The sequence below is a fragment of the Oreochromis niloticus genome, linkage group LG3, assembly GCF_001858045.2.
Source record: "Oreochromis niloticus isolate F11D_XX linkage group LG3, O_niloticus_UMD_NMBU, whole genome shotgun sequence".
In the NCBI taxonomy this organism is placed as follows: Eukaryota; Metazoa; Chordata; class Actinopteri; order Cichliformes; family Cichlidae; genus Oreochromis; species Oreochromis niloticus.
Genome location: NC_031967.2, coordinates 15,421,369 through 15,443,239, shown reverse-complemented (window position 1 = coordinate 15,443,239; position 21,871 = coordinate 15,421,369). Strand labels below are relative to the sequence as shown.

Sequence of the window (21,871 nt, the reverse complement as noted above, 5' to 3'; positions counted from 1 at the left end):
ATGAATCTAATGTGCCTTGGACCATCAAGGTCAGTTCTAACATTGGGCTGATATATTTTTTTATATCCATCTAAATCCTGCATCAGTAAAGTGGTAAATATACCATAAGTCTGAAATCCCAGGTGATGAGTACTGACCTCCAGTGTACAGGAGTGTCTAAAAAGGTGTTTGAAAAAGGTCACACTGGGAAAAAATTAAAAAAATATGTTTTTTTCCCCACATGTTGACCACACACTCCTTTAATGGTGTCGCTTGAGAAAGCAGGCTTCCTCATATACATATATTTACATTTATACATATAGGCTGAGGTTCCTCCATTATTTTTCCTTTAAGTATTTTGTAGATTTTTGTGGAGTTTTCCTGTTTCTGACTGAACTCCATGCTTACATTACTGGACTACAACATGCATGAGTCAAAGTTAGGCCCTTGATGTAACGCCTTAGATCATCCTCTGCCTGAAACAAGCAGTTATAGCCTCTCCCTTTAAGCCAACTTTCTTCTGATTGCCTGCCACTCAGAAACAGGAGGTCTGGACAGCAGGTGGGTGGAGTTTCTGTGCTCATACAACCATACAGTATTAGAGACATCCTCTGACATCACAGTGTTTAGAGCAGTCTGAAGCCTGAGCTTTTGACTCACAGAGATTACTGGTACATACACTAACCTCATTACTTGAAATTTTGGCCATGTTTAATATGAGCATCCCCTATTGTGACAGTATAACATAATACTGAAGCAATACTGTAGAAACTGCAAAAATCCCAGGAGCTACATCTTAGACTCTACAGGCCTCAGTTAGTATGTTAAATGTCAAAGTTCATAACAGTACATTTAGAAAAGGACTCAACAAGTGTGATGTGTTTGGAAGGATTGCAGGAAATGGCAGCGAGGTTTGGTTTGCAAAGCTCTATGTGAACAAGACTTCTGGAACAATTTCTTTTGCACAGATGAGACCAAAGTGGAGATGTTTGGCTGTGCACGTCTGCCAAAAGCCAAACAGAGCACATCAGCACAAACACCTCATACCAGCTGTCAATGACAGTGGTGTAGGGGTGATGATTTGGGCTTGTTTTGCAGGATCAGGATCTTGGCACCATGAACTCCTCTGTGTAGCAAAGTTTTCTAGAGCCCATCTGTCCAAGAGCTCAAGCCTGGCTGAAAATGAATCATGCAACAGGACAATGATCCCAAGCACAGCAGCAAATCTACAACAGAATGTCTGAAAAGGAAAAGAATTTGTTTGTCCAGACCTTAACCCGACTGAAATGCTGTGGTAGGACGGACCTCAAGACAGCTGTGCATAAACAAATGCCTGCAAACTGAAAAAGAGTCTGCCTAACCATAACAACGTGCGAGACTGATAAAGACACACAGAAAATGATCACTTTAAGTTAATGCTGTAAAGTTTTTGCTACTGAATCAGCTGCACTTAGCATTTCATAGTGTAAAATGAGGAGTTTGTATTTTTATCACTTTATTCTCAAATATAAGTTGTTGATTCAGTTCAGGCATAGTTTTGCTTTTTGGTGTGCTAAATTTAAACTAAGTGAAAATCATTTGCTCTTCTAACAAGCACTAAGCCAGCCTCAGGTGATGCTTGCTTGACTGACAGGTATCCAATCTATCAAGGTCAGCAATATTTTTGAGGTTTGCACAGCCCGGCTGAGCTCTGTTCAGGCCTTCAGGGTTACTCCCCTTTGGCCACATTTGGATTTTATGGCTCCAGAAGTTGGCAAAGATGGCAGTGAGCTGTAAACAGGCTTCATAAACGTCCTCACTACATTTTTCTAATGTCTGTGGTTGTGGAATAAAGAATCTACATGAAATAAATCTACAGTGATAAGTACAAATGATCAAATGTCAATCTTAGTTTAGCCCTATATGAAGGCCAATCTAACCAGCCATCAGCGTTTTACATAATCTTTCATCAATTGAGGTGTTTTTTTCTTGTCTGACAGCTTAAAATGCATGTAGGTTACATTTCCAGCTGCTTTTTATGTTTCATCTTTACAGACAAACGTACTTATGACCAAATGCAAAAAGGAGCACTGCGGGAACAGTTTGTATGCAGGGAACTAAACACAAAGCAGGAAAACTAGAGGTGGACACACTGGAGCATCCAAGGGCGAGAGACAGATAAATAAGCCAAGAACATTAACTGTAATTAATCAAAATAGAGATTTAATCATGCAATACAGACAGACGCGGACATGGACTGTGAGGTGAAAGGTAAGTGAGAACGAGAGACGCGGTTAAGGACTGCAAAGGGGGAGAAGACAAAGTGAAAGATGAGGAAAAAGGGGAGGGGAGAGCCAAGAGCACTGTGACCAAGAATGATGGGGGGGAGGCAGCAGTGGAATGCTGTGGATGAGGTTACACACATGCCCGAAGCGATTAGGAGGCTTTGGCTGCTCTGCTACCATGACTTTGACCCCCCACCCCCACCCCAACCCACATCCTCCCTACTATTTATTCTACTATGCATCACAATAATAGGAATATGAGCTCAACATGCGATTGGGCGGCAAGATGTGTGAAAACCAAAATATCCACAAGGCCCTGCAGCTACTCTCTCAACATTTCCTGTTAAGTTGGAGGCTGGGTGAGAAGTGTTTTGTTTTTTTTGTAACTGCTAGAGTGGAAAATCAAAAGTGTTGCAGGAAACAGCGGGGAACCAAATAATGTTTAACCACTTCAGTAACACGTCATCTAACATTTGAAAGTGTTTAAAAGAAGTGACCAAATATGGGGAAATGTAAAATACAAAATATATCCAAGAATGGCTACAGCTTTTTCTGTTTTGTATCTAATGTTTGAGCAAATATAACATGGATCATGACGCTGTACCAAATTACAACTTATATTTTATTTTTCATCTTACTGGACCTGGTGTGCATGTTTATTGAGATAATATTACACAGCCATTCCCAACGTGAAGAATGTTTCAGCCCACTTAAAACCCAGAAAATTCCCATGAGGCCCACCCAGTCTTAAATCTTCACTCTAATCAAATTTCAAGAAAAAGCAGTAAATGTAGATCAAAGTAATGAGTTTGTATCACAAGTGAATCTCCTCCTATTACCAGTTTTTGTTTACATAAATATGTATATAAATATGTAACTGTAACAGGCCTGTGACAGACTGTACCCCACCTCTCGCCCTATGACAGCTGGGATAGGCTTGTGCCCCCTCGCGAGCCTGATAACAGGAGGAGACTGGATGGATGGAACTGTAACCATGAGTAATTTCAAACTAAGTTTCTGTTCTTGCTGCAAACCACCTCTAGTACCTTTGTGGGCACCAGGAGGCCCTGGGCCACACTTTGGACAAACAAATAATATACACTGCTGTACAGTAACTGTACCAAAGACAAGAGATCTGTGCTTCATTTTGTACAGTCAGTCAAAATGTGTTAGCAGGTATTGGTGTTTATATGATACACACATGCAATTCATGGATGCCCTTTCTACAACAAGCTAGCAAGCATTAGCACATAACCCTCCCACTCAAAAATGATCACTCCTCAACAGAGATGGGCAGTAACGCGTAATCCGATTACTTTTTTCAAGTAACTAATAAAGTAAGGGATTACTATTGCAAAAAAGTAATTAGATTACTGTTACTTTCCCATAAGCACTCTGCGTTTCTGCGTTACTGTGTTACTAAACCGTGATTTTGTTTGTGAGAGTGTCTCATGACAACAACGTACGAGCGTGCGACATTCGTGGTAGCAACAGACGTGTTTAGATCAACAGTGGATAATATGGAGTGCAGGAGAGAGTACGACCAAGCAGCGTTTAAAGCTCAGAAGTACTGACATTACTTTGAGTTTGATTTCGTAAAAAGTGACAAAAACATTAGCGTCTGCTGTTCACTCTGCATGGGAAGAAAACTTCTTTCTACAGCGAAAAATTAAACTTCAAATCTGAGCAAGCGCCGAGCACGCTGCCATGGGAATGTGAAATTCACAGAGAAACCCCCGGATCCCCCCACTGACATGAACGCTGCAGTACTGGGCAAACCTTCATGGGCCCCACTCCTGCTAAACAGGTGAAAATAGATTTAAGGGCGACAGGACTTAGTGCTGCTGAATCTATGATTTTATTTATTTGCATCTATTTGAAAGAGTGAGTGTAGACAAAAAAATATTTTATTTTATATGCTGGAATATGCAGAAAATAGGTTTAAATGTTAAACAAATTTCTTCAAGTCAAAGACTGTTGCACATAATTTAATTCTTGCTTGATTCAATGTGCATAATGTTAAAAGATTAAAAGTAATAAAACAAGTTTTCTAAAGAGATTTTTCCATTTGATTCAATTTTATATGATGGATTATGCAGAAAAAATAAAATTGGGCTGAAAGGTCTATTGCTTTATAACATATAAAAGGTTGTGTATCATGTTTTTTAAAAGTAATAAAGTAACTAATTACTTTTGAAAATAAGTCATCAGTAAAGTAATGGGATTACTTTCTTGGAGAAGTAATCAGTAATTAGTAATTACTATTTTCAAGTAACTTGACCAACACTGCTCCTCACACCATAAAATCAAAACATTTCTGGCTATAACACCAAACTCAAACTTAAAAATTCATTTTTTCTGTTTCTCTTTGTCATATTTCTGATAAATAATGTATCGATTCTTCAGTCTTCAGAGTTACTGGTTAGTATCTTAAAAAAGTAGAACATAATACTCTAACACTGGCACCTTAAAATTACCTCAATTGCCTGATTTCTGATTAAGAAATTATTCACAGTATTCACAGGGCACGGTACTTTTTTCAATTCACATTTTTGATGAATTCCTTTCATCTACTTTCACTACTGTATTTTAAATAAATAGTGATATTATATCACAAAAGGCAGACCTGCCATTAGTGAAGACAACTGACACGTGTCAGATTTTCACAGCAGATTGCAAAGGAACAGAAGAACCTTGTTTACCATTTACACTTTGGTGCTTGACATCTTCCACAAACTGAAACCTGACAGCAATCTGGAACTAGATCCATCCTCTAACGTGCCCACCAGTAGCACTTCACCCTGGACTATACATAGAATACAATTGAATTTGTTACCTAATCAGAGTGAGTACAATAGTCATCCTCCTACTGAAGTTTAAGGTGACCTAAAGCTTTACATTCATCACTTAAGTCAGGGGTTAGGACGTTTGACTAAAATGATAAATTGGTTCATGGGGATTTATGTAATTGCATTTACAAAAAAAAAAATAAAAACAGCTGCCAGACATAATTTAGGCAGATCAAAGCATATCCATCATCAAAGAAATCCTCTGGCTTTATTCTGCCAAAAATGGGTGGATTTCAGGAAGCTAGAGCATGTCAGCCATGATGAATCTCTATAAGCAACACAAGCAGAGTTAGCTAAAATTATAACGGTAAATGTTGACTTTAGTATTTATACTTAGAAGTCCACTTCTTTTCTTTAAGGCAGGAATTCTCAGAAGTCACTCCCCCCAGCCTCGTTCGCTAAAAGGCTAAAAGTTAAATGTTATTGAAATAAGTCAGCGAGTCGCTTGCTTTCCCCAAGAACCACAGCTTTAAAACAATTACTCCTCCATCTTAACATTCTCCCTCCGTATAACTTCTCCGTCCTTTTTCAGCCAAGCAATATGAAACACCTCTGATACTGACCTGGCAAAATGGGCCGCAGTCCAAAAGGGCCTCGGGTGGGGGAGATGCCTCTGACGATGCAGTCGAATAGAAAGCTGATCTGCTCGCTCTCAGCAGATGCGAGCAGAAAAACACCAGCCCCTGAAAATAGACTTCATTAGTTTTAAGCTAATTTATGGAAGTATATTTTACAGTAAATAATGAACAAGAAAGATCGTGCAACATTGGTGATGCCAATATAATTACAAGGTCAGGCTGTTTCTTGCTATAAATCAGTAAAATGAGGCAAACTTTCCAATTTTAGAAAAAACATTTCTACTTTTCAACTACCATCAAAATGTCCTAAACTGAGAAATATTTGGTTACTATTTAAAATTAAAAACTATTTCTCTTTTACTTTTAAACAAGGACAGTCATTCTAACAGCTTCATAATGGTTACTTAGGCAAAGTGCTTTGAGGTAAGTGCTAACATCAACACGCTAACATGCGCTCAATGTCATAAGCTGATGTTTTTGACCCTTTCTGTTTTCATAGCTTACTATATGAGCAAATTAATATTACAGCAACACAATTTTCACCCGGGACCAGTGAGAACAGCTTTAATTCTGATGTAAAAAAAAAAAAATGGCAGCCATAATCTTTACGTAAGTGGGACATAAAGTTTTTACTCCAAGCCACGACTTTCCTCGATGGTTCTACAAGGAAAGTCAACAGCTCGCCAAAATCATGGACCACTCAGATATTTTACAAAACACAGCTGCTAATAATAACAACAATTAATCAAAGACCATCTGTCAATTTTTTTTTTATTGAAATCAAATGATTTATTTTTCATATCAATATAAAAATAATTTCATGAAGAAAATACCGCCTAAAAGTAGAAGAGAATTTGTTACAATAGATACATATAGATGTAGATAGATATAGAGATATATAGGGAGATACAGATGGATAGGGATAGATAAAGATAGAGAGAGAGAGACAGAGATATAGAGATAGAGATAGAGATATATACAGATGGATATACAGATAGACATAGAGATATAGATAGATAGGGATAGATAAAGACAGACAGAGGGCAATAAAGAGACAGAGATATAGAGATAGATACAGATAGATATAGACAGATCATTTATAGTGTGTAGTGTGTGTAAACGAGCACTACATGAACCTTTTCAGGAAGTAACCGAGGTATGATGATGATGATGATGCGTTTCACAAGTCAAAGCTGTAGTTATAAAGTATTACATAATAAAAAAGTTCCTTCTTTATGGCTCCCAGTTTGTCTATTTCAACAATTTAAAGTCTAATAAAGGAGGATTTAATATAAGGGAGAGGTCAGAGGGGTCACGTTCTCCTGAGGTCTCTTGACCTCCCTCTGACAGCACAACGGCCTGCGCATTACAAAGTGTTGTTGTGTCATTCTGCAGCTGAAGCCACCCATGTCAAAGCTGCCCTTACACTGCTGTGGCTGTGAGCAGGGGTCAAAGGTCAGCACCAAAGTCTGCTCAAGTGTTTTAACCTGTTCAAACTAAAGATTTATTGCCTCCTTTGTGCTTTTACGATGGAGCTGATTAAGGGGTGTCTCACCTCATACACGTTCATCTTGCAACGTTACAAATTTATATACATGTTGCTTTTCATAGGTGACTGCATTTTAGTTACACTAATAAATGCACGATTACCCAAAAAATAAAAAATCCAAAAACAAAAACAAACATTCAAAACAAAACAAAGAACAGGTGGCAAAGCTTGTTAGTTCACATTAATCTCTGCAGGAATGAAAACAACTCAAATGGACCCTTCTGGTCTCTGCTCCAAGAGGTGATAAAAAACACAGCATCCATACAAAGTAACACAGCTTATAAAATCCAACTTTGTTAAGTGGGAAGTGTAAATGAGCAAGCGCCGACAGCCAAGGTTGGCTTTTTTATTTCGAAAGCAGCAGAGTCATCCAAACGGCTCAACATGAAAGTCTAGCAAACTTTAATTACTTTAATGTGAAATTCAGATTTCCTTCACTACCATGTTCGCAACCTTCATAAACGCATGTAAACATTATCCAGTTTAACTATTCCAGGACGATAAAATTCAGGAACAAACAAAGCAAGTAAATAAAGTAACAAAACTATAAGAGCACTAATTACTGAGAGGTCATTTTGACTGCGTTTAGAGAAAATCGTTTTTCTGAACACTTTGGTACAGCAAAGTTACAAAATAATTATTATACTGACGACTTGTTACTGCTGGCTGCTTACACACCCAGAAGACGGGGTTAAAAACGAGCAATTATGTGCAGTCGTATGTTTTGGACATTATATATATTTATGAACTATAATACTTTCTACTTTATCTAGCAACTAAACTGAAACCAAAGTGTGATTTTGGTTGATAATTTCTTTGTTGTAACAATGCTTCTTGGAAATAAATCTTATACAGCTGGAAAGCCTGATTATTTCCCCTTAAATGGTGTAAGGAAAATGCATTTATTATTATATAATTTTAAGTATAAATCTAATTGCTAGTTAAAGTTTTAGAATTCAGTTCTCTCATGTACCTCTTTGAGTGATCCTGTGTTATTCTGTGATTTAATAAAGTATCATATCCAACAGATTTCTCATCTTGATTAATTGTCCATTATTTTCCATCTGTCACTTTAGCGCTAAGCATTTCGCACGCACACCTACACATTATTTAAATGACCATTCGCCCGTGGTGCGGACAAAAGGCAGGACAAATGCAGCTTGCAGTTCTACAGCTGCTCTAACCAAAAGTGAGACACCCAGCACAGTTAAATCACTTCTCGCCGTGCTGTGGATAAACTGTGCCGAGGGATTACATGTCACAGGAATGCTCGGCGTTCACCGCACACAAACACTGAGATGCAGGCTTTTTTTCCCCCTTTTCTGTACAATGTTTAACCTTATTTATGATAAGCTAGGGTAGACTACTGAAGGCTTATTGGTTCTTAAATTAAAACAAAAAAAAGTGTCATGTTTCCAGGAGGGTCATCATGTATCTTTAATGCTCCAATGTCTCTGTCTGTCCCCTCCAGGTGTTCACATACGGTCCTCTTCACTTTAATAGTTTCACATCTGTTGAATTTTTCAAACTTTATCTTATCACAGGGACGCACGCGGCCCGACGTGTTCAAACAGACCTTAAGGAAAACTCTGACAGCTTCTCCAGAGTGATGCATGCTGCTGAGTTTGGGGCACAGCAGGGGTGATTATGCACAGACTGAATCGTTTCCTTTCTTGTTGTTCTGAACAGATGTTTTTCTAATGCTTCATCTGCCGAGTCAATAAAACGCAACGAACAAACAAGAACGACTGAAACATAGTTTGCTAACTGTCACGCTGTGTGCTCTCCATTACACTTCTAAGCAATTCAAAGCAGCCACAGCAAGCCCACTCTTTGAATTTTGACTGATATCACACATGATCGAAAGTGTGTGGACAGGAAAAAAGGCACAGAGCAAAAATCAAAGCTCAGAAATCAGATTAATGAAGCAGTAAAGGCCACCGGAACACTTCTGAAAGAGCGCCATGACATGGTTTTTAAAAAAATGAGTCGAGTCGAGTTGAAGCTTTTGAATGTGAGTCATTCAGAGAGTACTTCGGTTACCTGGGGTCTTTGGTATTACATGTCTGTGGAAGCACGAGCAATCAAAAGCAGGATTTCAACAATCTTGCATCTCAAAGGAAAAAGCAAGTACATGAAGAACATCTGAGCAAAGTACAAAATATTACACACGAGTCACAGCCGTCTTCATTCTTGTGATCACTGCGTTGTAATCATACACTGTAGTATTCAGAGCCCGACCTAAACATAGGCTATACAATATTATTAGCCGATGTGGCCTTATTGGAGTGTATGCCACTGGATATGAATTTTAGACGACATGGAAAAACTTACAACCTCTGGCAAAAAACATGAAGTCGTCACACTTGGAAGATGTTCACTGAACTCTTTTACTTTGCAGCAATAAACAAACCACAGATGTGATAAAGTGTTGTTGTTTTTTCCTTTTGTTGTTTACTATCTGAACAACTCTGACTTCATGAAACAAACTTCAAACTAATTAAATAATTTTATGTAATGGCACATTTTTTCCAGACATTGTAAATTTTGTGTTTGGGTTAAGACCTAGACCGTGTGCTGACCATGTCAACGAGTCTGTCTGCATTTCCTTTCTTCTGTGACAAGATGCATCGACATCATCGTGATGTTGAAAACTAATCCTAATCATAACCAAAACCACGCCCTCAGTGCAATAAGAAAAGCGTAAAGCAGTCTACACCTGTGCATTTACTGTTGAGGTAATGACTTTCATCTCTCCTGCTCCATTTTTGCTTGATTTCTCAAGGCCTTCATCTTTTTTATGGCACCAAATAAAAGTCGCTGCATCATCCCCCTTTGGCAAATGCAGATTCATCACTGAACGGGACTCTTAGCAAATCATCCACAGTGCACAATTGTGTTCGCGCACTCTAACCTTGTTTTCTTCCCATTAGGCGTTAATGCTGGTGATCCCATTTTTTACAGTTTTATCACAAAACCACTGATTCTTCTTTCTGCCTATTTATGGGTTTTTTTGAGCATTTTCAATTTTCTTCTGACTCTTTGACATCTTCCATCTACCCTTAAGTTTTCCTTTTTTACTCTTAACACTTTGCACTTTTCTTAGACACAGCTGACTGGGGAAAAACAAGGAGTTGTATAATCCTTTTGACTGACAGCTCTCTTCTTGGAGATCAGCCAGGTATAACAGCTTGCTGAGGTCTGCAAACACTCTTTTAAATGCTGACTATTTTTAATATTAAAAAGTGTCTGTTTTACACATCCAAATCACAAAGTGATTCCATATTTTCCCTCCTCTGTGCTTAATCTGGGAAAAACAGATCAATAATTAAATTAACTTGTTTGAGGCATGTTTCATGAAGCCAGAATGTTCGGCTTTTAAACAAAAGTGCATTTGCGTCACATCTGTGGTGGTTTGTTTATTTGGTACAAAGTCAAAGAGTTGAATGAACATCCTCCAAGTGGGGTGATTACATAATGCTTCAAAGAAGGGGGTCATTTAAAAAAAGAAGAACCACAAGGCCAAAATACATGTATGACATGTCATCTCTAAGGTGACATGTTGAAGATTCTGAAAATATGCTCTTCTAGCATGTGACTAAAACATCCATCCATCCATTCTCTTCCACTTATCCTTTTCAGGGTTGCAGGGTTGTGGGGGGCTATCCTTGCTGTCTTAGGGCAAAAGGCAGGTACAGCCCTGCGACAGGTCGCCAGTCTGTCACAGGGCTTGACTAAAACATAATAAAGTCAAACCTAATTTCACTCAATAAAACTGCAATTTTAAGAACAAAACCCTTTTAAAAACTTTAAATCAACAGACTAAATGGACAGACTCAAAGGTAAGGAGCTGCCTGTGTATCATATGTACGACACGGAGCATAATGAGAACAACAGACATCTTAGAACATGTCATCCTATAGTTTGTCCAGCAGAGCAACTCCAACTCAGTTTCTTACCATTTTCACAGCTGAGCAGTGTTTTCTTTATGGTAAGCTGATACCTAGCATGTGAAATACATTGCTGTCACATCGTTACTCCAGATGCTTTTTACTGTGTAGTGTTAAAATGGGTTATGTGGCAAAAAAACAAAACAAAAGGTTGTGGGGTTTGGAAACAATCTAAATCCAATTTCCTCTCAGACGGAACCAAACACGCGTGATCAGATGATTGTGTACGTATCTTGTTACGTCACTATAAAGCCAGACGCTTCGACAAAACTCAAAATATCTGCATCGTATTGTCGCTCTGATTATACTCTGGAAATTTTGATCAGAAGTAACGATTCACATCTGCTCATCCGCTCCTTTAATGCTCCTATGAGCACAGTTTGGAAAAGCAAAGTGTGGACAGCTCTGTGATTTACTTAATGACACAACTGTGTGATTCATAGCTTTCGATCACGTGCTCAGCGTGAAGTCCTGGAGGGTGAAGCACCGTTCCAAGAAACTGGATACTCCATACAAATGCAGCACAAGCCTTTCAATATATCATCTGTTTTAATCCATGAACATTCAAAGCACCCTGCAAAAAATTGAAAAAAAAAATAAATAACAAACTGACAGTTTTGGGTGGTTGAGATCCACACAGATGATCTGCTGGAGCACTTTAACTAGTAAAAAACAGAAAAGATCCGCCACTGAAGCATTTTAGCAATGTTTTTACACACATCCCTTCTACTGCCGTCAAGATTAAAGTGCATAACAAGAACGCCAGTGCTAAATGTGCTAAATATATAACGTTCTGTGTAATGCTGGGCCAAACTGGCCAGTAACGCTCCCATTGGGGAGAAAAAGGGGCAAACAATTTGTTAAAGCAATAGTGGCTGCTTTTTAGCTAATGATATCTAATAGCTAATATTGATTCATCAGTAATGAACCAGACAACAATATTTCTGGTAGGTTATATGGACAAATCAAAACATATTTCCAGTGTCAGTTTAGAGCCACTGAGCCAGGATGTTAAATTCATTTTACATCATGTGAAACATACAGCACACTATGATTTTAATTTGGCCAAAATAGAAAAACCTCTCTTTTGTGTCAGTGTAAAGGCTTTTAACTACAAATTTATTACAACTGATCCAAAAACAGGGTGGAATTTTAACAGTAGGACTTGGTGTTTTTTTACATGATAATGACAAGCTGCTAATAACATAATGAAAAGAAAGAAATCTGCCAGAATGAATAAATAAATGTGTAAAATTACAGAAAAGGTTCTGGTAGCTCACTGCTCAGACTCTCCTGTAATTACAAAACTGAATTATTTAATTAATTCACAGAAACTTTTCATTTCTATTTTTTTTTGTTTGTTTGTTTTACTGTGGGTCTATTGTAAAGAACTGGGTTTATCTGTTAATTACTTTGGTGTGGTGCCCGTCTTCATCAGTAGGAAAGGCTGTAAAACCTTTGAAAACACAGCTTCCAAAATCTATGTACTCCTTTGTGTTTCCCAGGCCGTTTCTGGCCCCTGGGCCTTATGTTTGACAACGCCTGGTTTAGAGACTGATGGATTGGTGGGATTTGCCATTGGTGGCAGGGTTTGTAGAACTGTTTCATTTGCATTGCTATAGTAACAGTGTTATTATACTTAATGCTTTGCTTGCAGTTTCTGCAATGACATGATGTCATTTGAAAACAGTCACTATAGGATCTTCCTACATTGGGAAATCAGGGAAATCATGGCAAGAATCATCATAGTCAGAAAAACACTTCCTAAATCTAAATATATACTAAAGAAAACCAAAATTCTGTATTCCAATAAAACATCTAAAGAAGAACTCACGCCATCAGCTGCCTGATAAAAGTTTCTATATGAAGCCTTTCAAAAAGGAAGCAGAAAAACAAGGACCAAACAGTCTTTCATGACGATAACAGCACATGTAGTTGTTGAGGGCTCTCTCTTTTTTTGGTTCATGAAACTCCACTGAGCATCTTCCTCAACGTGCCCGCCCGAGGGAGGCCAGATGTACAACCAGAGAGCAAAAAACACACCCAGTGACTGAGCTCAACCCACTAATCCTAATGTTTACAGCGATCTTCTCCATGCAAAGATGCAAATTCAAAGTTCGAGCATCACACAGGAATCCAAATCAGGTCCGTGCATGCTTAACAGATGACCACGGGGTTTTAAAAGCGCTAAACCAAAGTACTAAAAGTCAAATTTGTTTGCAGGACGCAGCAGAGGATACTGTTTGTTGCTCTCTTCATATGCCCACATTTGATAAATTATTCATCAGCCCAATCGTACGGACAGCAGCATGGTCAACATTAAAAACTGTTGAGTTATTATTTCACTGCAGGATGAGTTTTCATCCAAGAAGTTCTACACTTAAGAACGGAGCCTGAAAGAACACAGCCAAAAAGATTAATTTTCTCTGGACTGCTGGACCAAAATATTATTCCTGCAGACTATTTACTGTTCCTGTCACAGGAAAAAGGTTTTAGGTCCACTCTATTTTGCACAAGGCACATTTGCAAAAGTAAGGCAAGGACAAACTAATCATCAATAACAAAGACTCAAACTTCCTTTCCTCTTCTAGCTGTATTTCCTCAGGCTATAAAGCATATTTTTTTTAGTCAGATTTATTGTACTGAGAAAGAGCTTCTCTTTCACGGGCAGAAAGATAAGCATGAATCACCGCAAATCACAGCCGGTGATTATTTTGTGTTTTTGAGAGGGAGAGAGACACAAACCACAGCACGTATCATGATTTAATGAGCCATTAGCCTCTAATGATGGAACCCGGTTTTACACAGGAGATATTAATGTTATGAAAGGATGGAGATGTTTAACGCAGTCATACTTGAGTCTCTCTGTCTTTTCTTAAAAGCACATTTTCTTTGATATTCACTGTCGGGGTTTAACATTCATGCTCTTTTTCTTCCAATTTTGTTATTTTAACATTGTTACATTTTTGTTTAAGGTCTTTTACTGTTTATGTGTTTCAGATGCCTCACATTACAATCCGTGATTAAATTTTGCATTACATTTTCTTTGTCGCTGTGCAGCCTAATAGCCAATTATCCCCTAAACCCTCTGCCAAGCACAAAATATTATTTTAATAGCCAATTTACATAAACTTAACACACTCAAATGTAGCATAAAACAGACAATAATTAAGCAGCTATAAACTTACAGTAGCCACATCTTGTTCCTCCTTCAAACACAAATCCATTTGGTACAGGTCCATATCTACGCAGGTCTGGAAGGTTCCAGTGGCCAATAATAACAGGAGGGACATCCCGAGCAAGAGCCAACAAATTGTTGCACAAATGGAGAGTTGCAGGCCCGCTCTCCAACTTGGTCCCTGGTAAGACTCCAACACTGAATCTGTGAACTGAGAAACACACAAAAGAGTGAAGACAGACCAAATTCTCAAATTTAACGCATATTTCAATAACTGTAAATGAGTTTTACAGTAAGTAGAAAGAGTGGAAAGAGTAAAGAGGAACACATAAACGAGGTAAACAACCCTGAATACATTTTTTCATAAGCTGCCAAATGACTGCATCTTATTTTGTCACTCTCAAATACCCAAATGTCCGTTCTGGGTGAATATATTTTTGTAAGTAAATCTGAAGCATCAGCTTTCGACTTGCATTGCAGTGAAATATGTGCCATTTAGAAAGCTATGAGTAATTATGTTTGCAAGTACCTTACCTAAATATAGTAGCTTGCTAACATTAGCATCTAGCAGCTAATTAGCAAGAGGGAGCTGGAAAAAAGGTCCTCTGGTATAGTGAAGTGTAGGTATTTTGTAAGAGTTTTAGCCTCACTTTGGTATGAGGCTGAAAAATAAAGCAAACACAGAAACACTGCAATACCTTAAGTGTCCATTGGGGCTGGTCCAAAACAGCCACACAGTCCACCATGTTAAAATATTCAAGTTTAAAGTAGAACTGTTCAGACCAGGTATGTTGCATAAACAGTTTTATTCTGTAGAGATAATTGTTTTTATAAATTGATATACCCTGAATATATTTTTCCATTTCTATTTTCCATTGTTTAAAGTGTGGCCACTTTAAGTGGCAGGCATAGACGGTATAAAACGTAGCTTCTATAACATCATTGACAGGTTTTCTAGAGTCCTGTTTTGAAGGCTAGGGATTAGCATTTTCACGATATCTATCTTGGGATTTTTAAAAAAGCAACAAGCAAACAAACAAACAAACAAAAAAAACAGGTGTGACAAAACATGGAAATGAAAAATTAACTAGGCGATAGCTGTGATTACAACATGGCTTCTGGTACTATAGAAGTCTACGGGAAAATAGCTTTCTGACATGACCTCTTTAAAAGCTTTCTGATGGGTTTATGGGCTCAGTCATTCATTTTGTGTCATAATGAATAAAACATTTAAATTTCATGAAGGTTTTCCATGAAACTGCACACCGATTGGGTAACAAACTATGACTAACATGTTTTTAGCCAATGAGTAAGAGTTTCACAGTCAGATCTGGATGGGGTTTTTTTTTGCAATTATCTAACAAATAACACACACTGTTGTGATGGTTAATTGTACTTAAAAGTCAAGAAGATGGTACTCCTGTTTTTGTGAGTGAAATATCATTTTATTAATCTGTTACTTATGACTAATGAGCACATGTATCCGTATGTACCATTTATGGATGTAGTTTGCTAACCTTGCATTAAATGATAACTTCAGTTTCAAATTCCTTATCAAAATATTTACTTCTGTTAAAAAACAACAACAAAAAAAACAAGATGGCTGGCTAACTGAATCTTCAGTTTGCAAGCTTACAAACAAGGTGCAACATTGGCTGCATCCATCTTTTACATACAGTCAATGGCTGCACTTAATGTCTATAGGGATTTTTTGAGGGCTCTACAACTCTGTCCTAATGAACCATCAAAGAAACCATCAAACAGCCTACTGGGGTTCACTGTGATTAAAGTGAGCAGGATTGCAGAACTAATGAGTAATGGAAAGACAACGGTCAAGTAATTTTGCATACTGACAAAAACAGGAGAAACGCTTCACAAGGGGCAGAAAACACAGTGTCCTCACACGATGATTACTTCTGCATGGATTTGATTTCATTCACAAATAAAAAGGAGAAACAGCTGCAGACAGAATGAAATCAGCAAGCCGAGCACCGAACACAACGGGCTCAGATCTAAAGCCCAGCGCACTCAATCAAAGCCTGTCACAGACATCTGTGTGTTATGAGTCTGAGTCTCGACAATAAGAAAAAGAGGAAAGCCGGCTATAAAATTAGAGCGAATCACAACACTTCACTGGCGTTTCTGCCTTTGACTTTGCTAAATTTCGCACACAGCAAGTGCGGATCTTCCTTAACAACACTAAACCAAAAACTTTGGCGGATTTGAACAAACTTGGCCAGGTGAGATTGATTAATGGAGGCGGCGACGAGGGCATGTTGGCCAGGTGCGGCACATCATCGCTCAGGTTAAAAAGGATTCATGCAGTCTCACATAAGACAACAAAAGCTCTGTGCATGGTGGCCCTCAGCCCAGCGGCTGGCAGGTGACATTTCTGCCAGCTTGGATGCACTCCACTCAGTGGCATTAGGACACACACACACTTATCTAACTCTCAATGCAAGCCTGAACAGACACAAGTGCATCTGTCCAAGCATGCACACGTATACTTTAACACAAAACAAACGACAAACTTGAAGGAACAACTGCAATGCAATTTGTCTTAAGCCTCTTCCACACAATCAGGTCCCCCAGCACCGTCATTAATGACTGATTTAAAATTCAGCTGCCACCTGCTGAACAGTTCGTTGCTATTAATAGCTCCTATTGCTTCATGATGCATGTAACTTATATAACAAGTCCACACAGTAAACAATATGCACACTAAAGAGAGTCAGTGCTTGACTAAATTACATTCTTAAGAGTAATCAGACATGAAAAAACAGCTTTAGAGTTAAAATATCACTTTAGACAACAAACGTAGTATGATAGTAGATAAGAGATATTCATCAAAGACAAAAATCATTTGTTTATCTAGGAAATTGATTCAGAAGCATGTGGATGATTGCACGGGTGTAATTTTGAACAGCTGGATAGGAACATCAAATGTCATCATTTAAATTCCTTGAAAGGTTTTGAGGGGAAAGAAAAAGAAACTCTGGATGTTAAACACAAGTAAAACAAACACACTCATGGTTCTTCTCACCTTCTCCTAGGCTATATCGCAGGCGGGCGTCCCATGCCTGCAGGGCGTCCCTGCTGTCAAAGCCCAGCAAAACAGCCTGATTCAGGCAGAGGATGGTCAGAGTAAAAGCCACACCCTCATACCACTGTCCAGCTTCCAAGCCGCAGATCTCTTCCAAGGTGACGCTCGCCCTCTCCTTGTTGCCGTGAACTTTCTCTGATTTGTCTTTAAAAACCAGCAACACGAGGCAGTCTGCAGGACAGACAATGAGCAGGAGACGAAACAAAGACAGAAGAACACAGTCTGCATTAAAACATTATTAAAATTCGACTCTTTTCTTTTTCTGTTTATTAAAAAAAAAAGTAAAATCAATACTGGAATCCCCAAATGACACTGACCGTTACTAACAGGATGTATTTTGACCCCCAGTAGCTACTGTAGTGTCCTCTGTTTGTTGCCACCTTTGAAACAATCAGTGTCAACTGACAAAACAACACCGTGTGTGTCCGTGTATCATCCTTCTCCTTCACACACACTCGCATAACTGAGGCATGAGCACAGACAGCTGGGATAACATGACATCAAAGATTTGAAGAGGAGCAGCACTCAGCCTCACTCCAACCAGTGGAGCATGTTAAGCTGTGCAGCGCAACATACCCAAGAAACCTTTCTGTGGTAAAACCGAATGCAGTACAAATACAAGTTCATTCTAAATCTACTCACTTTTCCATAAAATATTTGAAAATGTGTGCAAATTTAATGACTACTAGATTTTATTTCCGCAGAGCCGAAGCCTCACAGGTAAGCGTGACCATTCACATTCATGGTACATCTAAAAATACAGCGAGTCTCTGGCTCAGACTTTAGCACATTAGCTTTGAAGATGCGATCAAATAAGAGCCACGGGTTTGAAGCTTGTGTGATGTTGTTTTAGAAATAATCTGAAAGCCTGCTGTTGTACAGCAGAAGCAGTACACGTGGTAAAAATATAAATAATTTATAAATGTAATTGTGTAAAAAGAAAAAGTAAACTGTGCAGAAATGCTATGAAGAGTGAGTTTACAGCATGGGGAAAAAAGACAATTTTGTGTTTGGCAGTGTGTGGATTAAAAGCACCTTTGGCATCAGTTTTCCCGTTTTTTAAAACACAATCCCACCGTTAAACGTTTGCAAAGAGTCGCTAAAAGGCTTTTAATGAAATTCTTTTAGCTTGTGCTAATGTTTCAGCTCTTTTTCAGAACCATTGTGTAATACAGGTTTTACTAGAGGTGGGCGAATTGATCCAAGAGTCGATATTATCAATATCATCTCTGGTATTGGTGTCAGATTGATACTAGATCAATAATAGGCTCGATACTTTGTTTCTATCCACTAAGTTCAGTACGTAGCCCACTGAACTTTGTTAAATAAATTATTATTATTATTTTGGAAACGTCAATGTATATATGTCAAAAATGCACTATTAAAAATGTCTGAACTATTTGGTGTTGATAGTCACGTCTATTTTATTTATATCCCATAACACATTTAAACAACTGAAGTTCCCCCAAAGTGGCACATTTACATTACAGGAAAAATCGAAGAAAAAAAATGTTTTTCTGCACGAAACTGCACGAAAACCTACTAAATGTGTTTTGCTCTGGTAATTACTTATTGGGAAAAGTTAAAATCAGTGATTTAGTGTTTAGAATTTACAAAGTAACAACAATTCGCCAAATTTCCCCTAGATAAACTGCCTTTATAGGTTTCAAAGTATCGGCAACACTGGCCTCGTATTTACTTGGTATCGGATCTTTAACACAATTTGCATTATCACCACACACGTCTTTTAATACCAACTATGGTTTGCACACATGTTGATTTTGATTTGTATTGAATTTCTCATGCAAAACTGTGTCACACCGCAGCCCCAGGTTTCAACCTTGCTAGTAAGCATTATTTTAAAAGGTTTTAGGTCTTTTTGTCCCTCCTTGGACGCCATAGCCTCCTGGGTCAAAGCTGTGTATTTGAACACAAACGCAGGCCCTTTGAAGCCGAGGCTTGTTGAGCTTTCATGCAGCAGAAAACACAAGCAGTGCAACACCAGCTCACTGTCCTCCTCCAGCTTGTCGCGGCAGATTTGTGTAGCTGCTGTCAGACTTCATTCTAAACAACAATGTGACAAAATGCTAAAAACAAAATTAGCTAGTTTTTAAGTTTTTTTTTACCTGCTACAGGCGACGGTTTGCGGAACACGAGCCACCTAGTTTTCCACTGTGAAACAAAGAAAAGTTGTGTTTTTTAAAAGCACAGGTCAAAGTGTGCGTAGGAGATATCCGCATATTAAGACAAAGTAAAAGCAACCTTTTTCCCGTCTCTGAGTCTGGCGTATCCCTCCACGACAACAGAATCCGTCATCTTCAGTCATGGTTCCTGACAGCTGCAGAGTCGCTGCCTGAATGAGGGGTCACTTTCAAAATAGCTGCGCTCTCCTCTAGCGGGGCGCAAACTCGCCCCCCAGCAAGGAAGGCACATGGAAAATGGCATGACCAGTGTCTGTCTGTCTGCCTGCCTGTGTGTCTGTCTGCCGGCCATGCTGCTGCTGCCACCTGGGCTGGTATAGTGAGACTCTACCGCGTGTTTAACATGCCACACACCACTCTAACAGTAAAACCGAGCACGTTAATACATCAAACTAGACATATACACTCGCCGGACACTTTATTAGGTACACCTTTTCAACAGCTCGTTAATCAAGCAAGGGCACAGGGCAGCAACCATCTTTAGGATGCAGAGAATAGAATGAAACGGAGGAAATGTACAGTGAGCGTCAGTTCTCAGCGAGATTGCCTTGTTGATGAGATTAGAGGAAGGAAACAGTAACTTGAATAGCATAAAAGAGCATGTTGATCCTTGGAGCAAATGGGCTACAGCAGCAGAAGACCACACTGGGTCAGATAACAACAGGAAACTGAGGCTATAATTGCCATGGGCTCACCAACACTGGACAACAGAAGACTGAAAAAATGGTCCAGCAGGAAAACGTCACCATGTCAATGAGCCGGCTCACTGTACTCGCATGGCCTCCACCGTCACCTGATCTCAATCCAGCAGTGCACCTTTGTGGAATGGGAGATGCATGTGGAGTAAATGTGTAATGCTATCATGTCAGTATGGATCAATATGTGTACTAATCTTCTAATAAAGTGGCCGTTGAATGTAGCACCACCCTTTCCCGTTCATGTGAGGTCAAAACGTTAACGAGTTAAACTAAGCAGTTGCCAGGATTTGTGGGTTGTTTTTTTGTTCGTTTGTTTGTCTGTTTTTGTCTCTCTGTGCTCTGTTTTTGTCTTTTTCTTTATTCCACCCAGGCGGTTGTAGCAGAATGCTGCCCGTCCCTGAGCCTGCCTTTGCTGGAGGTTTCTTCCCGTTGAATGAGTTCCTTCTTCCCACCATCACAAAGTGGTTGCTTTGTGAGTTATGCGATTGTTGGAGTTTTCTTCAAAATACTGTAGGGCCTTTACAGTATAAAGCACTTTGAGGTGTTGCTGTGTTTTGGCACTATATAAATAAATCTGAGTCTGAATTGCATCGAATGGAAGTACACTGAACTGAAGGTTAAGTCATTGGAAAGCAACCATATATAAACACAAAACCGCTGGAAAAAGGTTTGACAATTAAGCAAGGATTTTAAGTGTGGACATATCAGCAGCCTGTGTAAATGTACATTAGTAGATGTGGCCAAAAAATGGAGAAAACCTTTGCAAAGTAAAAGAGGCAGGAGGCATTGGTCCACTGTGAAGTATACGAAGTGGAGCCCATTCATACACCTATACTTCATTTACTCTGGTCCACTTATCAGCTGATAAGTTTGCAAACCTCTAGCTTTTCCTCATAGCGTAGTTTCATTTCACACAGAGAAAAAAAGCCGAGCAATCTCAAAGTTTCATTTTGATTACCTGCCACACATCTGCAGTGGGTGCAGCAGGAGCAAAAACAGGAAGATAGCTGTGTATTCTGGACGAGTGGTAACATGGAGACTTCAGTCCGAACATTCATATTTTTCTGTTAATTATACTTTCAGACAGTACTGTTCAGTCTACTTCTGTGGCACTCTGCTGCTTACTGTACACCTGGTAACTGGGTTGCATCGAGGTGAGATCGCATTCTCACCAGTGAACTGCTCTGCAGTTTGTTTGGACCGCCACAGTTGTTTTAGTCTGCACACCTGTGCAAAAGAACCACACCAAGAGGGGAAAGCAATGTGAAGTTCAATTTAAACGGAATAAACAACTAAACACCATGAAGGTGTATTTAGATTTTCTAGAAAAAAGGTCACCCGCATCCCGAGGTAATTTGTATCCGTGCACTTCATTGATTTGAGAACCAAAGCAGGGCAGTCTAACTTCAGGGGTGTGTTTGGTGCCACCCAAGGTCTCCCAGACCCTGGAGCTAATCACATACACTCAGTGTCTCTGGAACTACTAAGGTAATTTTAAGCTTTTAATACCCCTTTATTATCT

The 21,871-nt window shown here is 39.0% G+C and overlaps 1 protein-coding gene across 6 annotated transcripts in view; it reads right to left on the bottom strand.

Moving 5' to 3' along the window:
* Nucleotides 1-20,268, bottom strand: part of LOC100693124 (protein Dok-7) — a 42,968-nt gene extending 22,700 nt beyond the window's left edge. For 3 of the 6 annotated variants that reach the window (XM_005464453.4, XM_019355778.2, XM_019355780.2), the window contains exons 1-5: nt 19,713-20,267; nt 19,577-19,622; nt 17,391-17,621; nt 14,358-14,558; nt 5,656-5,775 (exon numbers count right to left, since the gene is read on the bottom strand). In XM_005464453.4, coding sequence (XP_005464510.1) covers nt 5,656-5,775; nt 14,358-14,558; nt 17,391-17,621; nt 19,577-19,622; nt 19,713-19,766 — 652 coding nt within the window. In that variant the 5' untranslated portion in view covers nt 19,767-20,267. Of the gene's footprint in view, nt 1-5,655; nt 5,776-14,357; nt 14,559-17,390; nt 17,622-19,576; nt 19,623-19,712 lie in introns of all 6 variants that reach the window. The other 3 variants (XM_019355785.2, XM_005464452.4, XM_005464457.4) reach the window with 3 other exon arrangements.
* Nucleotides 20,269-21,871: the final 1,603 nt, after the last annotated feature.